Source organism: Pantherophis guttatus, chromosome 7 (assembly GCF_059756535.1).
Source record: "Pantherophis guttatus breed Tessera chromosome 7, ASM5975653v1, whole genome shotgun sequence".
NCBI lineage: Eukaryota > Metazoa > Chordata > Lepidosauria > Squamata > Colubridae > Pantherophis > Pantherophis guttatus.
Window position 1 is genome coordinate 25,498,065 of NC_142069.1, and position 21,809 is coordinate 25,519,873.

The 21,809-nt window shown below is 38.7% G+C and overlaps 1 protein-coding gene and 1 long non-coding RNA gene across 10 annotated transcripts in view; one reads left to right on the plus strand and one right to left on the minus strand.

The window, feature by feature from the left end:
* RFX4 (regulatory factor X4) overlaps window positions 1-21,809 on the plus strand; it is an 85,542-nt gene that overhangs the window by 13,712 nt on the left and 50,021 nt on the right. For 3 of the 9 annotated variants that reach the window (XM_034402916.3, XM_087873810.1, XM_087873811.1), the window contains exons 1-2: window positions 19,376-19,860; window positions 21,330-21,390. Coding sequence is in view for 5 of the 9 variants with exons in the window: in XM_034402912.3 (XP_034258803.1) it covers window positions 19,655-19,763; window positions 21,330-21,390 (170 nt within the window). In the remaining 4 variants the exon portion in view is untranslated. Of the gene's footprint in view, window positions 1-15,802; window positions 15,890-19,375; window positions 19,861-21,329; window positions 21,391-21,809 lie in introns of those variants that run through there. The other 6 variants (XM_034402912.3, XM_087873806.1, XM_087873807.1 and 3 more) reach the window with 4 other exon arrangements.
* On the minus strand, window positions 511-13,491 carry LOC117655446 (uncharacterized). Its single transcript, XR_004588663.3, has 4 exons — window positions 13,379-13,491; window positions 12,864-12,942; window positions 7,032-7,100; window positions 511-620 (listed from the first exon to the last, which is right to left on the minus strand). It is a non-coding gene; the product is annotated as an uncharacterized LOC117655446 (long non-coding RNA).

Here is a 21,809-nt window from a genome sequence, read left to right on the forward strand (position 1 = left end):
ATATGATACATCATAATTTTGTTTTATAGATAAAGTTGCCATTTCCACAAGCAACGTTTGCAAAGAGAGGGAAGAGTTAGCATGTGACTGGTGATTTTGTGTGACTCATAGTCACAAACTGTAATTTGTTTGGCTCTGCTGACCCAAGCTGAGGTTCATATATAACCTTAAGACTTATTTGATATTGTCTGAATGCCACTGTGGCTTATGCCTAGCATAGGGTATAAATCCAGGAAACTGGTTTTGTCAGCAGATCATGGCTTAGTGCACTATTTGAACTTGGTTGCAGATATGTTTAGTTGACACCTTATATATCCTAATGGCAATTAGAGGGCTATGCTGTCCAGACTTGTGATAAACATTTTAATACGTTTTTAAATGATTTATAAAATGATCTGGACCTTGATAATATATTTAACAAAAAGAGCATCATCAGTAAATTGTACTTTGTTGCCTCAACTCCATTTTATCTTATCAGTGAGTTGCTGGCAATGAGAATACAACTTGAAATATTGTGGAATAGGACTTTATTAAGAGTATTAGGACAATAACCTTGAAACCCTGACAACATCATATGGACATCTGCCTTGTATAAACCGATGACTAGAGAGATGATTTATCTGAAAAATAGCAAAGTAGAAGCAGAATTTCATTTCTGGAGTGATTTCAACAGCTTCTGTAGCAAAGACATAGAACAGCAAAATATTTCATAGCCGAGTGGAATACTGCTAGATAGTTTAAGAGAGGGAGAGAATGAAATTTGTACTACAGCTGCATTGAGAATTAACTGGAGTATTCAAGACGGTAAAACTGAGACAGTTATCTGTCAAAAAGCTAAGCCAATGTAATAGTTGATAAATTTGCTGAGTTCACCCAACTTTCTAATCCACAAACAAGAAAACCACATTAGTTGGGTTTGCTTGAAAGTCAGAAGTACTATCACTCCAAGCACATATGGTATATGTATGAATCCTGTATTTATCATATTCTGCATAACCAGAATATTGGATTAATTATGTAAACATGGGGAAGCAATCCTGGCAACCACAGCAAAAATGGCTTAGCACATTGGTTTCCATTTTTTCATTCCGATCACTGATCATAATTGATCATTTATTATTTATTTATTTATTAGTTCAATTTATATGCTGCCCTTCTCTGAAGACTCAGGGCAGCTTACAATGCACTTATAGCAATAGCCTTCATTCTTTTGTATATACCTACTTATTAGGGCTTTTGCCCCCCCCATAAGCGGTGTTTCTACAAATTCAGCTTATTGCTCCCACAATCTGGGTCCTCAATTTACCTATCTCGGAAGGATGGAAGGCTGAGTCAACCTTGAGTCTGGTGAGATTTGAACTCGCACTAATTGCAGGCAGCTGGCAGCTAAGTGCTACATAACAGCACTTAGTCCGCTGCACCACCAAGGCTCTTTGGTGGCAATCATGACATTATTCTGTTTTTTTTTTTTTTAATGTTCATTAGAGTTTTGGGCTGTTACAAGGTAAAGCATTATTAACATTTTGAGTTTTTCATTTCCTCCACCTTTAAAAAAAATCATTTCAGGAAAAATGCATTACACCAATTGAGTTATGTTCTCAGCCGAGAGCACTGTTTTTCAAACTTGACAACTTTAAGATGAGTGGACTTTAACTTCTAGAATTCCCCAACTTCTACCAGCTTCTTAAGGCTACAATGAACAGTTGCTTGGAAGTAAGCCTTCCGTTGCTTGGAAGTCAGTGACACTTACTTTTAAGTAAGTCTCCTTCATAAGGTTGCAACGTAAGAGTTTTATTCGTGTTATAATTGTTGAGATTGCACAAAGATGTGAAACTTCATTTTCATAAGTCATCAAAATTCTTTACAGAATTATAGGCTTTGCATATACAGCATTATAAACTAAGCCAACTTTATTTTAGCCTAATGTATTGTGGGAACAAATCTCATGTAGCTAATTTATGGTCAATGTGATAGAAACCCATAAAATACAGTTACCTGAAGAAACAATAGCAAAAGTACGTCATAGAATGCTTCTTATTTCTTTCCAAAAATGGAGAAACATATAAAAGTACTATTTCTATGTTCTCCAACCTGATGACCCCAGATGTGCTGGAATTAAAATTCCCACAATTCCCATAGATCATGTTGATTGAGTATATAGTCTTTTTCTTACAATCTAGGGTACACTAAGTTATGAAACGATAAGAATAAATGCAGTTTATTTAGAAGGACTGTTTGACGTGATGTTCTGATTTTCCTGAAATTTTCCAAGTATAAGTCACCAGTCCTGAGGTGGGAAGGATACAGGTAGTCCTCAACTTACAAAAGTTCATTTAGTGGCTGTTCAAAGTTACAACGGCACTGGAAAAAAGTAACTTAGGACTGTTTTTCACACTTACAACCATTGAAGCATCCCAATGTTCATGTGATCAAAATTCAGGCGCTTGGCAACTGACTCATATGTATGACAGTTGCAGTGTCTCAGGGTTATGTGATCTCCTTTTGCGACCTTCTGTCTTAGCAACAGAAATTTTGGCTCAATTGTGGTCATAAGTCAAGGACTACTTGTACTGACCCCAGTAGTACAGTGAGTGTTTTGTGTACAGACGATCTTGGGTTCAATCAATGGCAGCTTCATTCTGTGCTCTGTGTGTATGTACATAAACTGAGGGAGATGAATGGTTGCCTAAGGCCATTGAGGAAGTGATGGTTGAGACAAACAACCCATATTCTGTAGTTTATACATTTACACCATTATGTTATACCAGAACTTGGACTTAGACCAAATAGATTTGCTTATTGAACACACTTAATGCTGAACTCAGTTTACATTTATAGTCATATAAGGTGTTATCCAGGGCTGGGCTTCAAACATTTTAGCAAGGGGTTCTCTGCCTGGTTGCTGGGTGGGCGTGGCCATGGTGGGCATGGCCTAGTTGGCCTCCTGCACCATGCTGGGGGGGCATTTTTGCCCTCCCCGGACTCTGGAGGCATTTTCTGAGCCTCTGGGAGGGTGAAAGCGGCTTTCACAGGCTCCCAAGGCCATTTCCAACCTTCCTGAACTTGCAGTAGGCCCGTTTTTCGCCCTCCTCGAGCCTCCGTGCATGCCCTGCACCTATCTGCATCCAAAATGAGCCACATGGGGACTTCTGGGAGGGGTGGGATGGGGGGGCAGCCAGGAGTGGGATTTGGGGGTTCTCCGAACTGCACAGAGGTTAGCTAGAGGTTCTCCTGAATCCCTGTGAACCCCCAGCAGCCCACCCCTGGTGTTATCCCCACAAAAGATAACAACTCCTTTAAATTTAGCTTAACTCCTGATTACTTCACAGGCATCAGCAATAATAATTTTTCCTCTGTGACTTTTTCAAGCATGCTTAAAATAAACATTCTTAGTCTAGCAAACAGTCATGGTATTTCCCATAATCTCCATTCAGGATCAAGTCCAATTCTATTTAATTTTTTTTCCAGAACGTCCAAGATGATACTGCAACTAGAACTGAACAAATTATTGTATGATTTAATTCATGGTCTGATTCATGCAACATACTGAAACAATGGCCAGAGTCCCTAACAATCTGAACTACAAGCTATCCAGCACATTTTAACTTAGTATGTTATATAAAATTAGCCACCTTTCTTTCAACTCTAGTACTCAGCAAAATATTACTTTTTACCGTATTCCTTTTAACCAACCAAAAGCTTATAGAGAGAATTCCCCAATGTGGTGCCATCAAGATATTTTTTTAAAAAAAATGATTTATATGCCGCCCTTCTCCGGAAACTCAGGGAGGCTTACAATGCGTTAAGCAATAGCCTTCATACTTTTGTATATTTATACAAAATCAGCTTATTGCCCCCACAAACTGGGTCCTCATTTTACCTACCTTAGAAAGGATGGAAGGCTGAGTCAACCTTGAACCTAGTAAGATTTGAACTTACAGTAATTGCAGACAGCTGGTGTTAATCACAATGCTATTAATACTACTCTGTTCAAAGCAGTGGTGAAATCCAAATTTTTTTACTACTGGTTCTGTGGGCGTGCTTGGTGGGTGTGGTGTGGCTTGATGGGCATGGCTTGGTGGGCATGGCAGGGGAAGGATACTACAAAATCTCCATTCCCTCCCCACTCCTGGGGGAAGGATATTGCAAAATCTCCATTCCCACCCCACTCTGGGGCCAGAGGTGGTATTTGCCGGTTCTCCGAACAACTCAATTTTGAACAACTCAAAATTTCCGCTACTGGTTCTCCAGAACCTGTCAGAACCTGCTGGATTTCACCCTTGGTTCAAAGATTTTCAGACAGTTGTAGCTCAAACCCCTCCAAAGCATACCATGACTGCGAAGATTGATCTATAACAATCTCAGTTGTTGGAGTGTCATATCCTGTGTAGCCAAGAGTACACCATCCAAAAACAAAAGAAAGAAAACAGTAAGCTGAGAAAAGCCTGGAAAAAAACAAGCATTCTACAGAAAATACATCTAAGGAGATACATTGCCCTTCCTTCAATTTAGCTCCATAAAAACTGAACACTTCAGAAGTTCTGGTGTGACTGTGAAGACAAAAAATAATGAAAAAATGAAATGGGAATATCACAAACAGGAGCACTCTAAACTCCAATATTTTATTGCAGGATACACACTGATCTGAACCATTTCCTGTTTTCATCCTGTTGTACAACAGCATTTAGTTACAAATAACATTTCCATCACCATCACCACCATCTCTCCATATGTCTGGATGGAAAAATGGCTCCGACACAATATTTTGGCTGACCTGTCTGTCAATTCCAGTTTCACATTTAGGCGATCCAAATATCAAGGACATGAACTTTTTGTTCACAATTCTCTTCCACGAAGCCAAACCCAATCACAAAGCTATTGCAATACTTCTTTTAAAGAATCACTTATGGGCTATTATCGAATGAATGCATGAATAAGACCAGTGCTTAATGCAATATACTGCATTTATTTTAACAACAAAACGCCTCATGTTCGTATGAACAACAAAGTTTTGTTCATTGTCTGACCATTTCCGCTTGTCTTTCCATTTGCCTGTATCTAATTGTAACTGAAATAGACTACAATATTGCATTTGACCCTAAAATTTAGAGCAGCTGAGTAAACTGTCTATTGGGCTGAAAGCTTGTATAATGGATGTTTTGTGGCTGAAGTGAAGTATAAGGGCAAAGGCAGTATAACTGGGATAACGGCAGCAATTGAGGATGGCAATGGGTTTTTCAATATTTGGGAGGGTCTGTGGGTGCGCAAGGGCATTATATTTTGTTGGATAAAAATTGCTGTAGTGAGAATCTCATGGTTATCTCAGTATTTTCTGCTTCCTTCTCTTCCAAGTTGGACAATATTTATTTTATTTTATTTATTTTATTTACCAATATTTATATGCCGCCCTTCTCCCAAAGGACTCAGGGCGGCGAACATAAGTTAAAAACATACAATAAAAAAGGAGAATCCTAATTAAAAACCAGTTAAAATAGGGACAAATAAATAATAAAACCCAAGAATCAGAATCAGCCCATTTGTTGAAACAGCCAAGTCTTTAGGCCTCGATGGAAGGAGCGGAGATCAGGCGCCGTCCGGAGCTCAGTGGTTAACTCATTCCAGAGGGCAGGAGCGCCCACAGAGAATGCTCTACCCCTGGACGTCGCCAGCCGACATTGTCTGGTCGACGGTACCATGAGGAGGGCAGCCCTGTGTGAGCGGACAGGACGGTGGGAGGCAGGTAGGAGATGGTTCTGCAAATACCTGGACCTAAGCCAATATAATGGATGATGCTAGGTATTCCCAGAATGCACTGCCAGCACAACAGATAAAACAAAATAGTTTTGTACATTATACAAATAATCTTTAAAAGGGGGATGGAAAATGATCGTATTTTGTTACAAGATGTATTTTTAACAAATATTTCATGAATCTATATTATGTCATTGGTAATCTATATTACACAGGCACTAGGCTGGAAATCAGGAGATTGTGAGTTCAAGTTTCACTTTAGCCAAGAAAGTCAACTGGGTGACTTTGGGCCAGTCACTCTCTCTCAGACCAACCTTGTTGTGGTAGGGAAAATAGGAGGATAAATTGGATATGTTTGCTGTCTGGAGTAATTTGTAAAAATAGTAAAGGCAGGAAACAAACAAACAAACAAAAACAAATGTGAAATGCTCTAATCTTGTTTTTCTGAAAGTACTATTTGCTGAAGACAAAATAAAAAATTCTGAGGATGTAATCACACCTCTCTCCAAAAGGTGTTTTTTTTCCTGTTTAACTAATAAACTGTCTAAATTAGGCCACTAAGCAAGGACATCCACAAAGACTCATCCCCAGTTCAGCTTTCCTAAAATAAATGCCTACCTCTTCTTCCCAATCCTGAGCCTGTATTTTGCAGGACAGAAAGTTGGATTTGGAATTTTGTGATGTTCCTTTTGGGACAAAATTTAATTTCTTTTTAGGATTATAAATTGAATTGTATTTACCGTGTTTTCCTGAAAATAAGACCCTGTCTTATATTTTTTTGAACCCTGAAATAAGTGCTTGGCCTTATTTTCGGGGAGGTCTTATTATTTTGGGTCACATGGAGGAAACCAGAAGAAATGGGGACTGGCTGTGCATGCGTTTAAATATTTTCAGGGAGGGCTTATTTTCAGGGGGCGCTTATTTTAGCGCATGTGCTCAAAGGCCTGATTGGGCTTATTATCAGGGAATGTCTTATTTTAGGGGAAACAGGGTATTTAAACTTTATACACTTCTTCATCTGAAAAGGAAGAAAATGGCCAACCACAATAAAGAGTAAAACCAGAATTGCAAGCACACCTTAATAATAACACAATCTAAAACAGATAAAATTATATATAATAAATCCTTCAAATCTATAGGAGTACTATAACTCATAACCAGTTGTTCAAAGTCAAGCTATGATTCCAAAACTTACGTTTCACCCTATAGCCACTGTCTGCACTTGGAACAATACAATTTATGGCTCCTTCATATATAGTCACTGACTGTGTCTTTCTTACCTTCTGCAGCTTTACAGTGTCCCTATTTTTCATCTCCTTCTTCCCATATTCTGTGCAATATTTCTTTAACTAACCAAACAGAAGGACAAAAAACAAAAGAAATCCAGTTATTCCCTCTTTGTTCTTCTCTTGCAGCAATTTCTTTTCATCTGTAAAAAAATAAATCCTGAGCAGTTGCCGGGTAAGAGAAACAACAAACTGTACTCTGGCTGTACTTGGTGCAACCATCACAAGAATGAGAGGTCTCCACCAGAAGAATTCTGGGAGGTCAATTCTCTACACCAAGGGTGTCAAATTCAATTTCATTGAGGGCCGCATCAGGGTTGTATTTGACCTCGGGGGGCCAGGGTAGGCGTGGCCAGATTGACATCACTCTTATCAGGGGGAGTGCCTGTGGTGGCCTGAGTGCTCTGCCAGCAAAAATGGGCTCAATGGCAGAGGGATGCAGGATGCTGTCGCAGCCGAAAACAGAGTCTTGGAGAGCTGTGCATGGCCCTCCCGAGTTCTTTTTTCATGGCAGAGGCACCATGGGATGGTCCTTCGCTGTTTCCAGGGTGGCCCCGTGGGCCAGATTTAAGCACCCCACAGGCTGGATCCAGCCGCTGGGCCTTGAGTTTAAAACCCCTGCTCTACATGATCAGAACTAATTTTCATTTGTTTACTGTACTTGATTCAGTGTTACACCTGGTTCAAACCATTTTTCAAAATTCAAGGGAGAGTGGTTAGTGTGTTTTGTTTGAAAATTGTTCTTATAATTCTCCACACCCATTGAATCAGCTGCTAGTTTTATTAAGTTTTATCAGCCATCTACATCTAAACATGAGTAATTTCTATGATTTTTCTTCAAAAGCAATAAGAATAGAGCCATGTATTTGACCAGATTACTGTATTTCATTATTTTCATCAAGATGCCTATATGTGGATGGACAATGTCCTTCAGAATTGTCCATTCAAAATTGCTCTAAAAACCCAACAACAATAAATGGTTCTCAATAACAAAAGAGAAGTGGGAGTTTCCCATATAAGCATTTGGTAAGCAATAACAAAAAAGAAAGTTCCATTAGTGGTAAAGTTTTGGCTGAGAGTTGTGTGTCCAGGCTCTTCAAACGGTGTCTGGGAATACCTACCGGTATCTTCCATGCAGCCAAAAGAATACATAGGCCTCTCATAATCTAAATTTTAAAATAAGAACGGTAGGGTATAAAAGCAGCAAAATTCTTTTGGTGCTGGGTGGCAATTTAGGGAGCTGAATTTTAATCAGATGAGTGGCACAGTCTGGTCACCTCTCGCGCTCTCTCTTTGTTGGATCATTTCCACCCTGAGCTCAGTACACAAACCATCTATTGAGCAACTTGTATTCAGTGGCAAGGATTATTCAAGACTAGATGCTTGTTTTGTTAAGTCTAAAGGAAAAGCGTAAGAAGATTCTCTTCTTTCCTTTTTATGTTTTCTAGGCTGTCTTGCACTTCCCTCAGAGAAAAACTGAGCCTCATAGTTAAAGAAATGTTAGCGCGCAGGATCTTTCCAAAGGAGACTGAAGGGGGGGGGAAACAGAGAATTTGAACAGAAGACGAGTGATTTGGACTTTAATCCTTAAATATATATATATATATGGAGAAATTGGAGGTTTTCTAGAAAAGATGTGAGATAGAATAGAATAGAATAACAGAGTTGGAAGGGACCTTGGAGGTCTTCTAGTCCAACTCCCTGCTTAGGCAGGAAACCCTACACCACATGTAAACTCATCCACATGACAGATGCTTTGCATGATAAGCCATTGTATAGCTGTACAACCCCAATAATAATGCATTTTTCCCTTTCTTCCTTGAGTCACAGATGCAGGAAAATACAGTGATGTCCTAGTTTACCCAGGTACTTGAGATAGAAATTCCTATAAATAGCTTTTCCCTCCCTGGTGGTAAAAAATTAACAAATTAACTAATCATTTGTTGTCCTTTTGTGACAAAATTTTCTGTCTGGCACAACGTCTGTGCCTAGAGACAATCAGAAGAATAAGTTTGTTGATACGTTGACTACAAGCTGGGCTAAATTGCCTCCAGTTGGGTTGAATCTTCTCTACTTATTGCATGGATAAAGATCTGGAGTGAGTTATCTGGTAAAGATAAAATCAATGAAACTGCTTAAATAGCTTTCCCTATTGAGGATGGATATGCAGAATAATCTTTTTTTAGCATCTGTTTGCAAAAAAAAAATTTTCTTGAACAAAAATTACTCATTTTTGTTCTGATTTAGATCCCAGATTGTCTAGACATGTAAGGTAACTAGAACAATGTCTTCCAGAATGATCTGAGATTCTTGGATATTGTAGACTCCGAAGATCTTGACTGAAGAATGGATTCATGTTCCATCTGGCTTCCTTGATCAGCTAAGGAAGAATTGTAAAGATTGGAAGTGATAAGGCTTCTTTGAAGAAGGAAGTTGTATCCCCAGCTTTGAATGAGGTATTGATGCACCTTTGAAGAAGCCATCTCGCTATCCATCTCGCTGTTTTATTTCTACCTTAGGGGATGGCAATAGCACTGAAACTATAAAGGATCTTAGATGAAGAGTTATCTAGATTATTTTCAAACAGATTTCAGATCTTGGCATGGAACTGAAACTTCTTTGGTTGCTCTTGTGGATAGCTGCTATTTGTATCTGGATAGGCAGAATTCGCTCTTCTGGATGGATTTTTTTGGTAGTGTTCAGTATCATTGCCTGGGGTTGATTTCTGATCTTCCTGAAAAAGTTAAAAGTCTGGATCATAATTTTATAGTAGGTCTGCACCCACATGCTGATAGATGAAAGTCATTTCAACAATGTTACACCTATACTGACTTCCAGAAAGAAATGAATATTGAAAATGGCTCTATAAAAAGTGGAGCTTAAAAACACAGTGGAATGAAGAGTTGGCAAGTAGACCAGAGTTTCCAGACAAGGAGTTAGCCCATAAGAGCTTCAAGTGGACAGTAGAGGGAACTAGAAAGAATCAAAAATTATAATTAAAAGAGAACACTGAAATTCAGTTTATTAATACAGAATGAAGAAAAATATTTCAATATTGGATATATTGAAGGATACACTTGAACGATGGATCTAGAAGATAATTTTAAGAATGTTTGCCTCTCTACATAGATAGTGTTTAAGATTAAAATTTATTTGAAATTGGATTTAAAAATGCCAGGCTACAAGAAAGACATGGAAAAGACACTACACTGAACATACAAAAGAAACTGGCTGATGTCTTAATAATTAAGGAAAATAAACCAAGATAGTGCTATAGGATAATTTTCCTATATTCAATATACAAGTTAAAACTTTGAAGAATTTTGCCAGAAGGGACAAAGAAAAGTGTAAAGAAATAAAGTTCTAGGACATTATTTGAAAGGACTAAGAATCAAGATTGCTGAAAGTAAAAGGAAGGAATATAAAGTTGGTTTATTTTATCAAGGTTAAAATAGATACATCTGATAACTCCTAATGGACTTTTGCTGGCATCGGGACTAAAAGTACTAGACTTTAAAGATTAGGTTCATTGCCGAGTTAGTCAGATATTTAGACTGGATTTGGCATTTTTGTCCACCTATTGAGTCCTTCCCAAGGACCTGGGATAGGCAGATGTAGAGATACAATGGTGCTATAGATATTGTTGCAGGATGTAAGCAGTTACAAATAAAGCTGCTCTTTGCAATTGGCTGATGATAATTTTGTCAGTGCTGATGGCATTCATGTTCCAGTTGTTTTGGGATTGCACCTAAGGCACTTACTACTATTGGTAATACCTTTGTATCTTTTGCCACAGTCATTCTATTTGTATTTGCAGGCCTTTGTAGTTTGTTATCTTCTCCAGTTCTTTCTCTTCTAGCCTCCTGTCTCCAGGTACTGCCATGTCCAGTATCCTGAGTTTTTTGTCTTTCTTATCGACAATTGTTAAGTCTGGGGTGTTATGTGATAGGTGTCTGTCGGTTTGAATTCTAAAATGCCAGAGCACTTTAGCTTCTTCATTTTATGGGCCCAACAGTTTTTGCTTGCAAATTTTCCAATGCACCACTGTTGTTACTTTGTCATGCCATTGTTTGTAGACAGTCTGTGTAATCTTCTTGCAGCAGCTAAGCAGGTGACTGTTTCTTCAGCTTTTTTTCAGAGGTTATCTGTTGCTGCTTCTCAACTTTGGCTTTGTATGCATTTGTTCTTAGGCTTGGTTTTGCCAAAATTAGCCTCTCTGTCTCTTTCTTCAATTTCCCTCTTCTTAGCCATTGCCAGCCAGGTCTGGTTATTATCTGTTTTTCCTCCTGTTTTTAATAAAATTATATATTTTTTAAAAGTTAGACCTTTTTTTTTTTGCAGATGCTGTGCTGCTTGCCCATATGTTTTCAAGTACAATTCAAAGTGTTGGTTTTGATTCATGTGGCTTGAATCCATGTTATCTGTGGGAATGTCTTCTCCAAACAGGGCTTGCCTGCTCTGTGTGGTCTAACCATGAAGCAATTCTTCAGATCTCTTTCTTTGAAATGTTAGATTTGAAATGATATTTCATTCTGTAATAGTCTGTCACCCAAGGTCTAGATGGCGCTCTGTTTGTTTGTTTGTTTGTTTATTAAATTTACATGCTGCCCATCTCACTGTCAAGTAATTCTTTCAGAATTGAGAAGAGCAATCAAGATGTTGCTTCATTGAGTCTTGGGGCTAGTGGTGCCTATTACATAACACTGTCTTTATTTCATTAGATGATTCAAACTAACTACTTTATTATTTTATTACATTTTATATGACCTACCTAAATCTTTGGGGAATTGGATGAGATCTCAATTAAATAATGTAATTAAATACATGTTTTAAAATGAACTTTTTATTTTTTTATGTTTTGTTATTTTTATTCAGGCTTGCTGTTGTTTGTTCATTTACTAATAGATGATTGTTTTTACTTCTTTTTATTGTTGTTGAACAATAGTAAATGGTACTAAATAGAAGTGGGCAAAGCTTGGATCCAAACTGAGAAATGGAGCTTGGTGTAGGCAAAGTGGTATGTGAGAATGAGCTTGGGAGATAGGAGGAAGAGTGTTTTGACCTAGGCTTCCTGAGTCAGTAAAACACATGAGTAGTCCCAAAAACTTGTTTTATTTTAACAGCTGTGAATTCTGTTCATTCACAGATGAGTCCCAAATAGTTGTAAAGAGTCCTTCAGGATAAGGCTGATAATCACCCACCTTTATCTCCCTTGACATGCTGCCAAAGACCTAATTGGCAAAGCCACACAGAGTCCAGAATCAAACAGAGCTTTAGACTTTAAACTGCACAGAATTAACAATGTTGCTTCCTGCAAAGTCCCACGTCCCTTTGCTCATCTTTTAAGTCTTATGGGAGGGACCAATCATCTCCAAGTTCTACTCCTGAGTCGTCCCTTTTGTTTTAACTGTTCTTGCCTTCTGGCAGCCCTGGGTATGCGCGCACCGGGAACAGGCTCCCCCTGTTCCTCTGCCTCGCTGAGGTCTGACTCTGGAGGCTCCGGAGGCAGCATGTACCTCCCAGATGGCCCTTTCTCTGCCTGTGGCTTGGATGCAGAGCCCTCATCTGAGCCTTCCCCAGACTCCAGGACTGGCCCATGTTCCAACCCAGCCTCTTCACTGTCCGACTCTGCTGCCAGCTCCACAGGCTGCTGGCGGACCACAACTAGGGACTTGCAGACTAGGGAAAAGTCAGATAAGAGGCAGCTGAGACCCCAAAAGAAATGGGGATGTGGCAAACATTACTAAAGGGTCCCTCCCCAGATTCTTGGGATACCAGGGAGAGAAGTACTTTCAGAGTTGTAAGATTTTGGTAATATAACCTTACCATAAAGATGAAGCTAGGACTCCTGGATGTGTTTTTTGTCTGGACCTTACAAGGCTGACCGCTACATATTTCCGCAGCTCTGTGAAGAAATTTTAGATTTCCTGAATTCTCATAGTAGCTCAGGAAAACATGTATTTGAGTCGAGGTGGTCTGATAGAGGAGGTGACAAGCTGCAACCACGTGCTGCCATCCTGTTGTCACCTTCTTAACAACTCATCTCTTAGCGAAAATGCATACTTTCCTTATCCAATGTGGCTCCCATGGAAACCCAAGAAAAGGCACAGAAACATAAAAGAAGCCACCAAGTGCAGCAAGGATGGCCATGCTAGGATTAGAAGCACTTTTGTTCATTTCAGCTATGAATATTTCACACCTCAAAGAGCATAACAAACAGCAATAGGTTCAGCATTTAATTTCGGCCTTTCAATCGACTAAAAGTCACAATATCCCGCAGGCTCTGATACATTAATCAAAATAAAGAAAACTATACCGTTGTCATGATACAAGCTACATACTTTTCATTTGTGTGTCCACCACGTTGATACCTATACAAAAGGATCAGAGCTTGAATATTGATGGCACAATGCTGCTTTCATCATTCCCTGTTTGACCATCGCTGCAGACATTTCTGTGAGAAACAGCAAAAATTTAGGGATAATAAAGGCAAATGGATAGCTTTACTAGGCAGTGTGGCAAAGGAAAGACATAGAAGCTGATTACCCTTGATCAGTTTCATATAAAGCTTTGCCTTCCAAAGTGGCTGTATTTCTAGCAAAAAGGTCGGTTAGTAGCAACCTGTTTGCATACATTAAATCTCAATATTTTGATTATTTGGATTGCGAGAAATAACTTGCTATGATTCAGTGAACATAATTGGAATTTTTTTAAACAAATATATATTTATATACTTTTAAGGTAATAGGCAAAGCAATTCATTCACATAATAAAGTTCTAAACTTTATTTTGGATATGTTGGGATCTGTTGCTTTAAAAAAAAACTTTTAACAGCTTTATTGTTCTTCTGAGCTACCCAGGATTATGCTACATATGTTGGGCCAGTGTATAAACCAAGTAAATAAATAAATAAATAAATAAATAAATAAATAAATAAATAAATAAATAAATAAATAGGCATCATATTGAGATAGTATGGTTGGTTGTGATAACAAAATTGGACAGAGGTTACATTATTTACATTATCCAGGGTAATTAATACATTGCAAGTGTTAAATGAATCAATTGTACTGTGCTCTTTCACATATTTATCTGGGAATCGATCTCAGTTATGTCAGTGAGCTAACAATGGTGCATAGATTTGCTACATCCCATTCCATACATAGGGGCAAACTGTGCAGGAACTCTACAAGGTAAGGTCATAGATACTCAGGACCCTGGACAGCTCACTGCGAAACTAGTTATGGCTATCATATTGACTAACATACTTGGTGCCCTGTTATATTTACATATTCAAACCATTCTCAAACAAAGCAATTTTTTTGTAATACATACAAACATACAAGTTCAAATTTCCAAAAGGAAAGAAGGAAGGAAGGAAAGAAAGGAAGGAAGGGAGACAGATAGACAGACAGACAGACAGACAGACAGACACAATTTTGAGATTTTAATGAGAAGCCCTATAAATTGACATTAAATATGACAGCTTACTTTATGTAGCACAATAGGAAGGAGAGGGAAAAGCACTAACTGTCATTGCTACTGCTTCCCTGAGCGTAATATACAGAAGGATATGCATGGAGTCCCAGCATACACAAGAATCTCCATCCATAGACTTCTGAAGGATTTTTCTGAAGTCTTTTGTTGTAGTAAGGTAGAAGCAGCTTTCTTCCTTTAAATAATATCTGCTTTTTAAAACAATAAAATAATTATCCTACCTAATACAGTTGTATGGGAGAAAAAGAGAAGAAGAAGCATTATGCATCCTGTCTAATGCTCCTAGATAAGTCAGGATAAAAATCTGACATATTTGAAATGGTCATTCACTCTCTTGAGCTTCTTAGAGGAATGATAGCATGCAAGAATAATAAGAATAATAAGGAAATGGTCTCAAACAACATCCTCAGAGTTAGAAATTGCTCAAAGAAGTTCTGATTTCAGAAATTTGGTTTTCAGTATGTGAAGATACGCAAATGAAGATATGCAAATGAATAGATGTTATATAAGAGATGTTATCATGTGACGAAAACAACACTTGAAAAATTTTGTGTCTTATGTTTTGAATTAAATGCTGTTTACAGAGTGTTCTGTTCTTCTGTCAAATTATAGCTAGTAATGAACCATTTACATAGACAGAACTACAAATATTTTACCGAGTATCCATGGAATCTGTATACAAATGCCAAACCATATAGCTAGTCTTAACATTTGGACAACTGCCATAGACAGCTGGTAATGAGTATTAATAAAGAGTAACATATTGTTTTGTGTGTTTCTTTTTTTCTGTAAAAGCTAGAAGAAGAAAAACTTATGCTTTTTTTTTTGCCTTAGGTGAATACATGAACTTTGTCTTGCAGAGCAGAAAACAGCCTTACAAAGCCAAATGTTTTGGAATGACTCTGCTATTATCCTTTGGAAAATGAGATAAATATGATACAGAGGCAGTCCAGCTACATTTTACATTGATCTTAGAATGCCTTGGTTCATAGTATCTTTTAGTGTAGGGCACATATATTCTACTTTTTCCCCAGAATGGAAAAAAAACATTTGATATAACTTTATCTGACATCTTTACATGAATGTCACATGTTTGTGATGTTCTTAGTTTTATTTTCAATCTGTACCAAAGAAGCTGTGGCTCAGAACATTTTTTTTTTTTTTTTGCTTAAGTAGAATGTAATATGAATCTGGTTTCTTTTCTGAATCTCTTACACACATATGTTGAAAAATTTTCTAATACCTTTTTAAAAAAAAATGTTTTGCAGAGAGTTGGATTGAAAGATGTCTCAGTGAAAGTGAAAACAAACGTTATTCCAGCCAGACATCTCTGGCCAATGTTTCTAATGATGAAAGTAAGTATGTTTTATTTTCTATAGAAATATATAGATTCCCATTTGTTAAAAAAGACTTGAACTTTATAATGTCTGTATAGATCTAGGAAAGTCAGGGAGCACCCATCCACATCTTCAAGCAGGGAAAAGGTTAGAGTTAGATGACAAATGCATCAGCCAGAAAAAAACAGTGTTTTGTATTTATAATATTGGACAGCTGAGTATATATGGGCAGAAGGACCTAAAGATAAGCCATTAAGATACTAGCTTCGTAGATGAAGCCTGAATCTCCCTTCTGGGACCAAAACAATGCCCATTGGGATGCTTGAATGAAGATTCTTCACTATCAGCCTGCCTTCCATTGAGGACCTATATACTGCACGAGTCAAAAACAGGGCTGTGAAAATATTTACAGACCTCTCATATCCTGGACATAAACTGTTTCAACTCCTACCCTCAAAACAATGCTATAGAGCACTGCACACCAGAACAACTAGACACAAGAACATTTTTTTCCTGAACGCCATCACTCTGCTAAACAAATAATTCCCTCAACATTGTCAAACTAGTTATTAAGTCTGCATTACTATTAATCTTCTCATGGTTCCTATCATCTATCTCCTCCCACTTATGACTGTATGACTATAACCTTGTTGCTGGTATCCTTACGATTTATATTGACTGTTTCCTAATATGATTTGATTCCTTATTTGTTCCCTATGACTATCATTAAGTGTTGTACCTTATGATTCTTGACGAATGTATCTTTTCTTTTATGTACACTGAGAGTGTATGCACCAAGACAAATTCCTTGTGTGTCCAATCACACTTGGCTAATAAAGAATTTTGTTCTTTTCCATTCTACCATCAAAAGGAAATTAATTGCCAAGGGAATTGTTCATCTTCCTGAGAAGGAATGCTATAAAGAGAATTCCTTACTGAATGTTCTGATCATATACAACTCAACAGTTCATTCTCAACTCACCACCTTCCACAACCATTCCAATGTTGGCTCCAGTTCAGATTTTAAATAATTTCATTGTTTTCTTGAAACTCTTTGCTAATGACCAGCATAAAGGCTGGCTGCTTAAGAGGAGATTCCCTGGGGAGTGGGGTCGGTCTCCTTCCATATGGAATACCCTGAAAGGAGTGGTCTCAAGCAACCTGGCCAGCATAGGTAAGTTAGAAGCTTGTGAGGGAGTGTGATGGAAGAGGCAGGGTGACATTTTAGAGCTCTACCAGAATACCAGTGGTGGGCCTCTATTTCCTTTTTTGTGTGGAGAACAAGGACAATCTGATAGTTGTGATTCTGTTAACAACTTTGTTTTGGAGGCTGCAGTGCAAAGCATATTGATCTACTTGTGCATGCAGTGGGTATGATTATGGCAAAAGTGAACATTTCCTTACGAAGCATAATGCTTCAGGAACAAATGGGGGATGCCTGGTTTATATTGTTACTTGTCTTGGGGAGGTATAATTGGAATGGGAAGGAGCGTATTAGAGCAATATGGCTAAAGAAAGAGTGTTCAAATATGGCAATGGGAGAGAGACAATCATGGGAGAAAAGCATGCTCTTCTCCCTTTCCTTATTTACTTGTGTAGGGTGTCCTATCCTGGTGCTCTTTATTACTGGGATGTAATAGAGCTTATTCATCAAAAGTCTAAAACAGAGGTATCAAAAGTCTAAAACAGAGGTGCCAGATCCGCTCCAGAGGTGTTTAGATCTGCTCTGCGGGGCCACTCTAGAAACAGCGAAGGACTGGCCCATGGTGCCTCTGCCAGTGAAAATGGAGCTCAGGAGGGCCATGTGCGGCTCTCCTGAGCTCCGTTTTCACTGGCAGAGAGTTGCAGGAGGCCGTCACAGCCGAAAACTGAGCTCGGGAGCCCATTTTCACTGGCAGAGCACTTAGGCCACCATATGAGTACCCCAACACAAGTGACATCAAGCTGGCCATGACCCCTGGCCACACACACACACACACCCCGAGGTCAAACATAACCCTGATGCGGCCCTCAATGAAATTGAGTTTGACACCTGTGCTGTAGAAGTAGGGCTGGACAGATGCTTAAATTCCATCACAGGCTCAGACAATAATCTTTTTTTGGGGGGGGAATCCTTTACAGAATCCTTTCCCTACTTTTTCCACAGTTCTTCTAGTATGATCTAAATGGCTGTAGAATGAATTCAGAGAGCAATAGCCCTTTGTGTCATGCATTCTGGCCAGTGGTGGGTGAACCGGTAGCGGTGGCAGGAGGCTCCACCCCCCTGCCCGGACGCTTCTGTGCACATGCAGAAGTGCTGCAGGCGTGCGAGCATGCGTGGGCCCATGAGCAAACTGGTAGCAACGGGATTTGGAACCTGCCCCTGGTTCTGGCATCTTGAGTTTTGGCATCCTTGACTTGGGACTGTAGTCGACCCACAACTTACACCTGATTCCTCAAAGTAGCTTTTATCTAGGGAGTTCTGCTGAAGATTCTGTGTATGTGGGGGCATCTGGGATTCCATCAAGGATGCCCATCAGCCTACATAATTCCAGCTCAGGATTGCACCTTAAGATATTAATGAACACTTTTCCTGTTCTGAAAAAAAAACAAATTATAGTACAAAACTGTAATAACAATTATCTCAATGTATAATTTATTTTCTTAGTTATTTTGCTACTATATTAAGTATGAAATTTTTAGTGGGCAGGATATAAACGTAAAAAACCTTAACCACGTTGATTAGTATTTTAAAATATGGAGTTGCGGAAATAACATAACAATTTTCCCTTTTAACTTCTCTACTATAATGATGAGTATGAATTTCCCAAACAGCAATATGCAATGAAGAACAAGTTTGCTTTCATTTGGGGATTTGTTCAGTGTCAATACTGTGCATATTTACTGAGAACCAAATCCAGCTGAGTTCATCTGGATAGACCCCCCCTCCCCCAGGCTGTATATGTAGGACTGTAGCCTTACAGATATGGAATTTAGGCTAAACTACAGGACAAAATGTAACAAATCAAGACAGAATTTCCCAAGAGCAATTATTATTCATTGCTGAATAGGTATACTCCATAAAAATTATATTTTAGGTCATTTGAAAATGATATGTTTTGGTGCATTCTCTTTATAGTGACTCATTAATATATAAGGCAGCAAGTAGGGCATGTGAAATTAGTTTAGCTAAATCCATGTATTATTTTTCCCATGCAAAAAAGCTTCTTTGATTGGGGCTTCAAAATGTAGACATTAAAATATAATAATAGTAGCAGTAGTATAGTAACTTAAATGTCTTACCCCTGTGAATAAGATGATAATAGCAAAAGCTTAAATGAATTTATAAAGCGATTAGGCAGATTTAGCTGTCAAGCATGTATGGTAGTTTGACTTAATTATTTTCTCATGATTTGTTTGTTTGTTTCACACTGATCATAAATAGCCAATAGGCTCAATTTACTGGCTAACATAGGTGATGTCAACACTACCTATGAGGTAATTCAGTGCACTTTAACTCATATCTGTTAACCCACGAGTGTCAAATTCGTGGCCCGCAGCCGGGATGTGTCACGTGCTGGCTCCACCCCCGCCCAGTTTAATGAAGGGAAAAAAAATGTCCTGATACATCATGTGATGCTGCCATGACGACGTGAGTTTGACACCCCTGTGTTAACCTGATGTCAATCTCCTAGCCTTTGTGATATCACTGGCTTCATAGCAATCTTTGCTCAAGGAGCCATGTTGTAGGCACTGGCCTCTGTAAAGATTTGAACCTGGATAATTCCAATTTGAAAGAGATTAATGAGAAAGCCTCAAGCAGTTGAGACTACTCTTGTCTCCTCAATGTCTGTGAATGGGAAAGAAAAACCACCCATGAGGGAAGGGGATCAGATACATCAATCTGTACCAGGTAACAGCATTGTTCTACTTCAGTGCCATGTCTCTCACCATAGAACTGACCTGAGGAAGGACTACTTATTGTTCATCAAGATGCATACTTTGAATTGGTAAGTCTCAGGAGGGGAACTAATACTTCCCCAGACCAGTCCACGTGACCCACACACTTTTTGCCAGCTAGGGCTGCTTGCCTCACTCTTCATCTTCTAAAAAAGAGTTGAACCCACAGAATCAGGCGGTTGGTCTGTCATTCAGCCTCTGCTTGATTATATTCCTCATTGTCCAACTGTTTATTCAGAGGTGTCAAACTCAAGGCCCACGGGCCAGATCTGGCCCGTGATGTGGTCGGATCCAGACTGCGGGGTTGTCCTGGTCTACCCAATGCGAAGATCGGGTCAGTGTAGCTTCGGCCTGGTCTACCCAGTGTGAAGGGGAAAAATCAGGCCAGCATGGCTTCAGCCCGGTCTACCTAATGCGAAGAAGAAACATGCCAGCAGTTTGAGGAGTGGCATCAAGCTGGCCATGCCCACTCAGTTGGCCACACCCACCCCAGTCAACCACGCCTGGCTGGCCCCCCGAGGTCAATCATAGTCCTGATGCAGCCCTCAATGAAATTGAGTTTGACACCCCTGGTTTATATAGTAGACAATCATAGACAATCATAAAACTTGATAACATTGTCATAATTATGTTTTCTTCCTGGGCAAAGAAAATCTGACAAAAACCCCTTGTTCCCAAGAATAGCATCATTACAACAGCTCTGAAAAATGAATTGGAACAATGCTATCCTGCATGTGCTCTCCACAATGACACCCCTAGCAGAAAAGGGCTTGTCTGGCTTACTAGATCAAGTTTTAATGAGAACCTCAACACTGGATGTAGGAATGGCTGCCCATTCTTAAGAACAAAGAAATGTTTAGAAATATTCTTTAAAAGGAGCAACTTTTTCTTCCCCAATTTCTTCCATTGTTTCTAACAATGTGTTAACATTTGTTGCTGACAACATTAAAATCCCTGACATTGTTGGAATTGGTTCTGGGGCAGCAAGAGAAGAGAAGGAAGGTGGAAGGAAATGTCTATTGTAATGACTGGTCTACTGTATAATATAACATTCAGACTCTAATGATATTTTCAAACAATATTTGGCTTTAAATAGTCACAACTGCAATAAAGAGAATAAGAAAGGTGCAACATATCCATCGAGCTTGTAAGAGGTGCATTTTCCTATTTGTAGGAAGCCCTGATATACCTTTTCTCTAAATTCGAGCCTCTAAACAGGGAAGGTAGATTAATGACACAATACGGTGAAAGGTTGTGGAAGGGTAGATGAGATGTTAACATTTATTTCCTTTAGGTTCCAAAGAAGGTATTTATGGGAACACTGGTGCCCACAGGCATCAGATTGTACAGCCTGGCATTTACATAAACAATCATTCTGAATCTCGTAATCTTCAAGTATTTGTGGCTATTTCAAGTTTGTTTCTGGGGGAATTTGAGAATATTCCCAACAGTGGAATTTTCTCATGTCCGTCAAGTACCTCAGCTGAAAGAATCTCCCCTAACTGTTTTTTCTCAACAGATGAGGAGAAAGAGAATAATAGAGCATCCAAACCACACTCTACCCCAGCAACTCTGCAATGGTAAGATCTGTTTTTTGGGAAAAAAACCAGATTTATTCTCAAGCAACTACTTTCAGGCAAACTAGAAATATTCAAGAGTATGATAAACACGTAGAAATAATTTTGACACTGGATTACTGACTACATCAACATTCTAGGTTATGCTCATTAAGCATTGTTCTGTGCTCAGAATTCAATGTCTGAGGATTAATATCTTTTTTTAAAAAAAATATGTTTAAAGGATCTGTGCTTTGCTAGAATTTCAAAAGGCAAATAGCTCTAGTTAGCTCTAGCAAAAACAGTATAAAATATCAATAAATGTAGGCATCTAAAAGTGTTCAGTTATATCTCTTCTAGTTACCCATCTAATCACTGGAAACATAGGGACATAGAGAAGGGCCTCTGGAAACTGATTAGTTGAACATCTTCATATTTTCTGA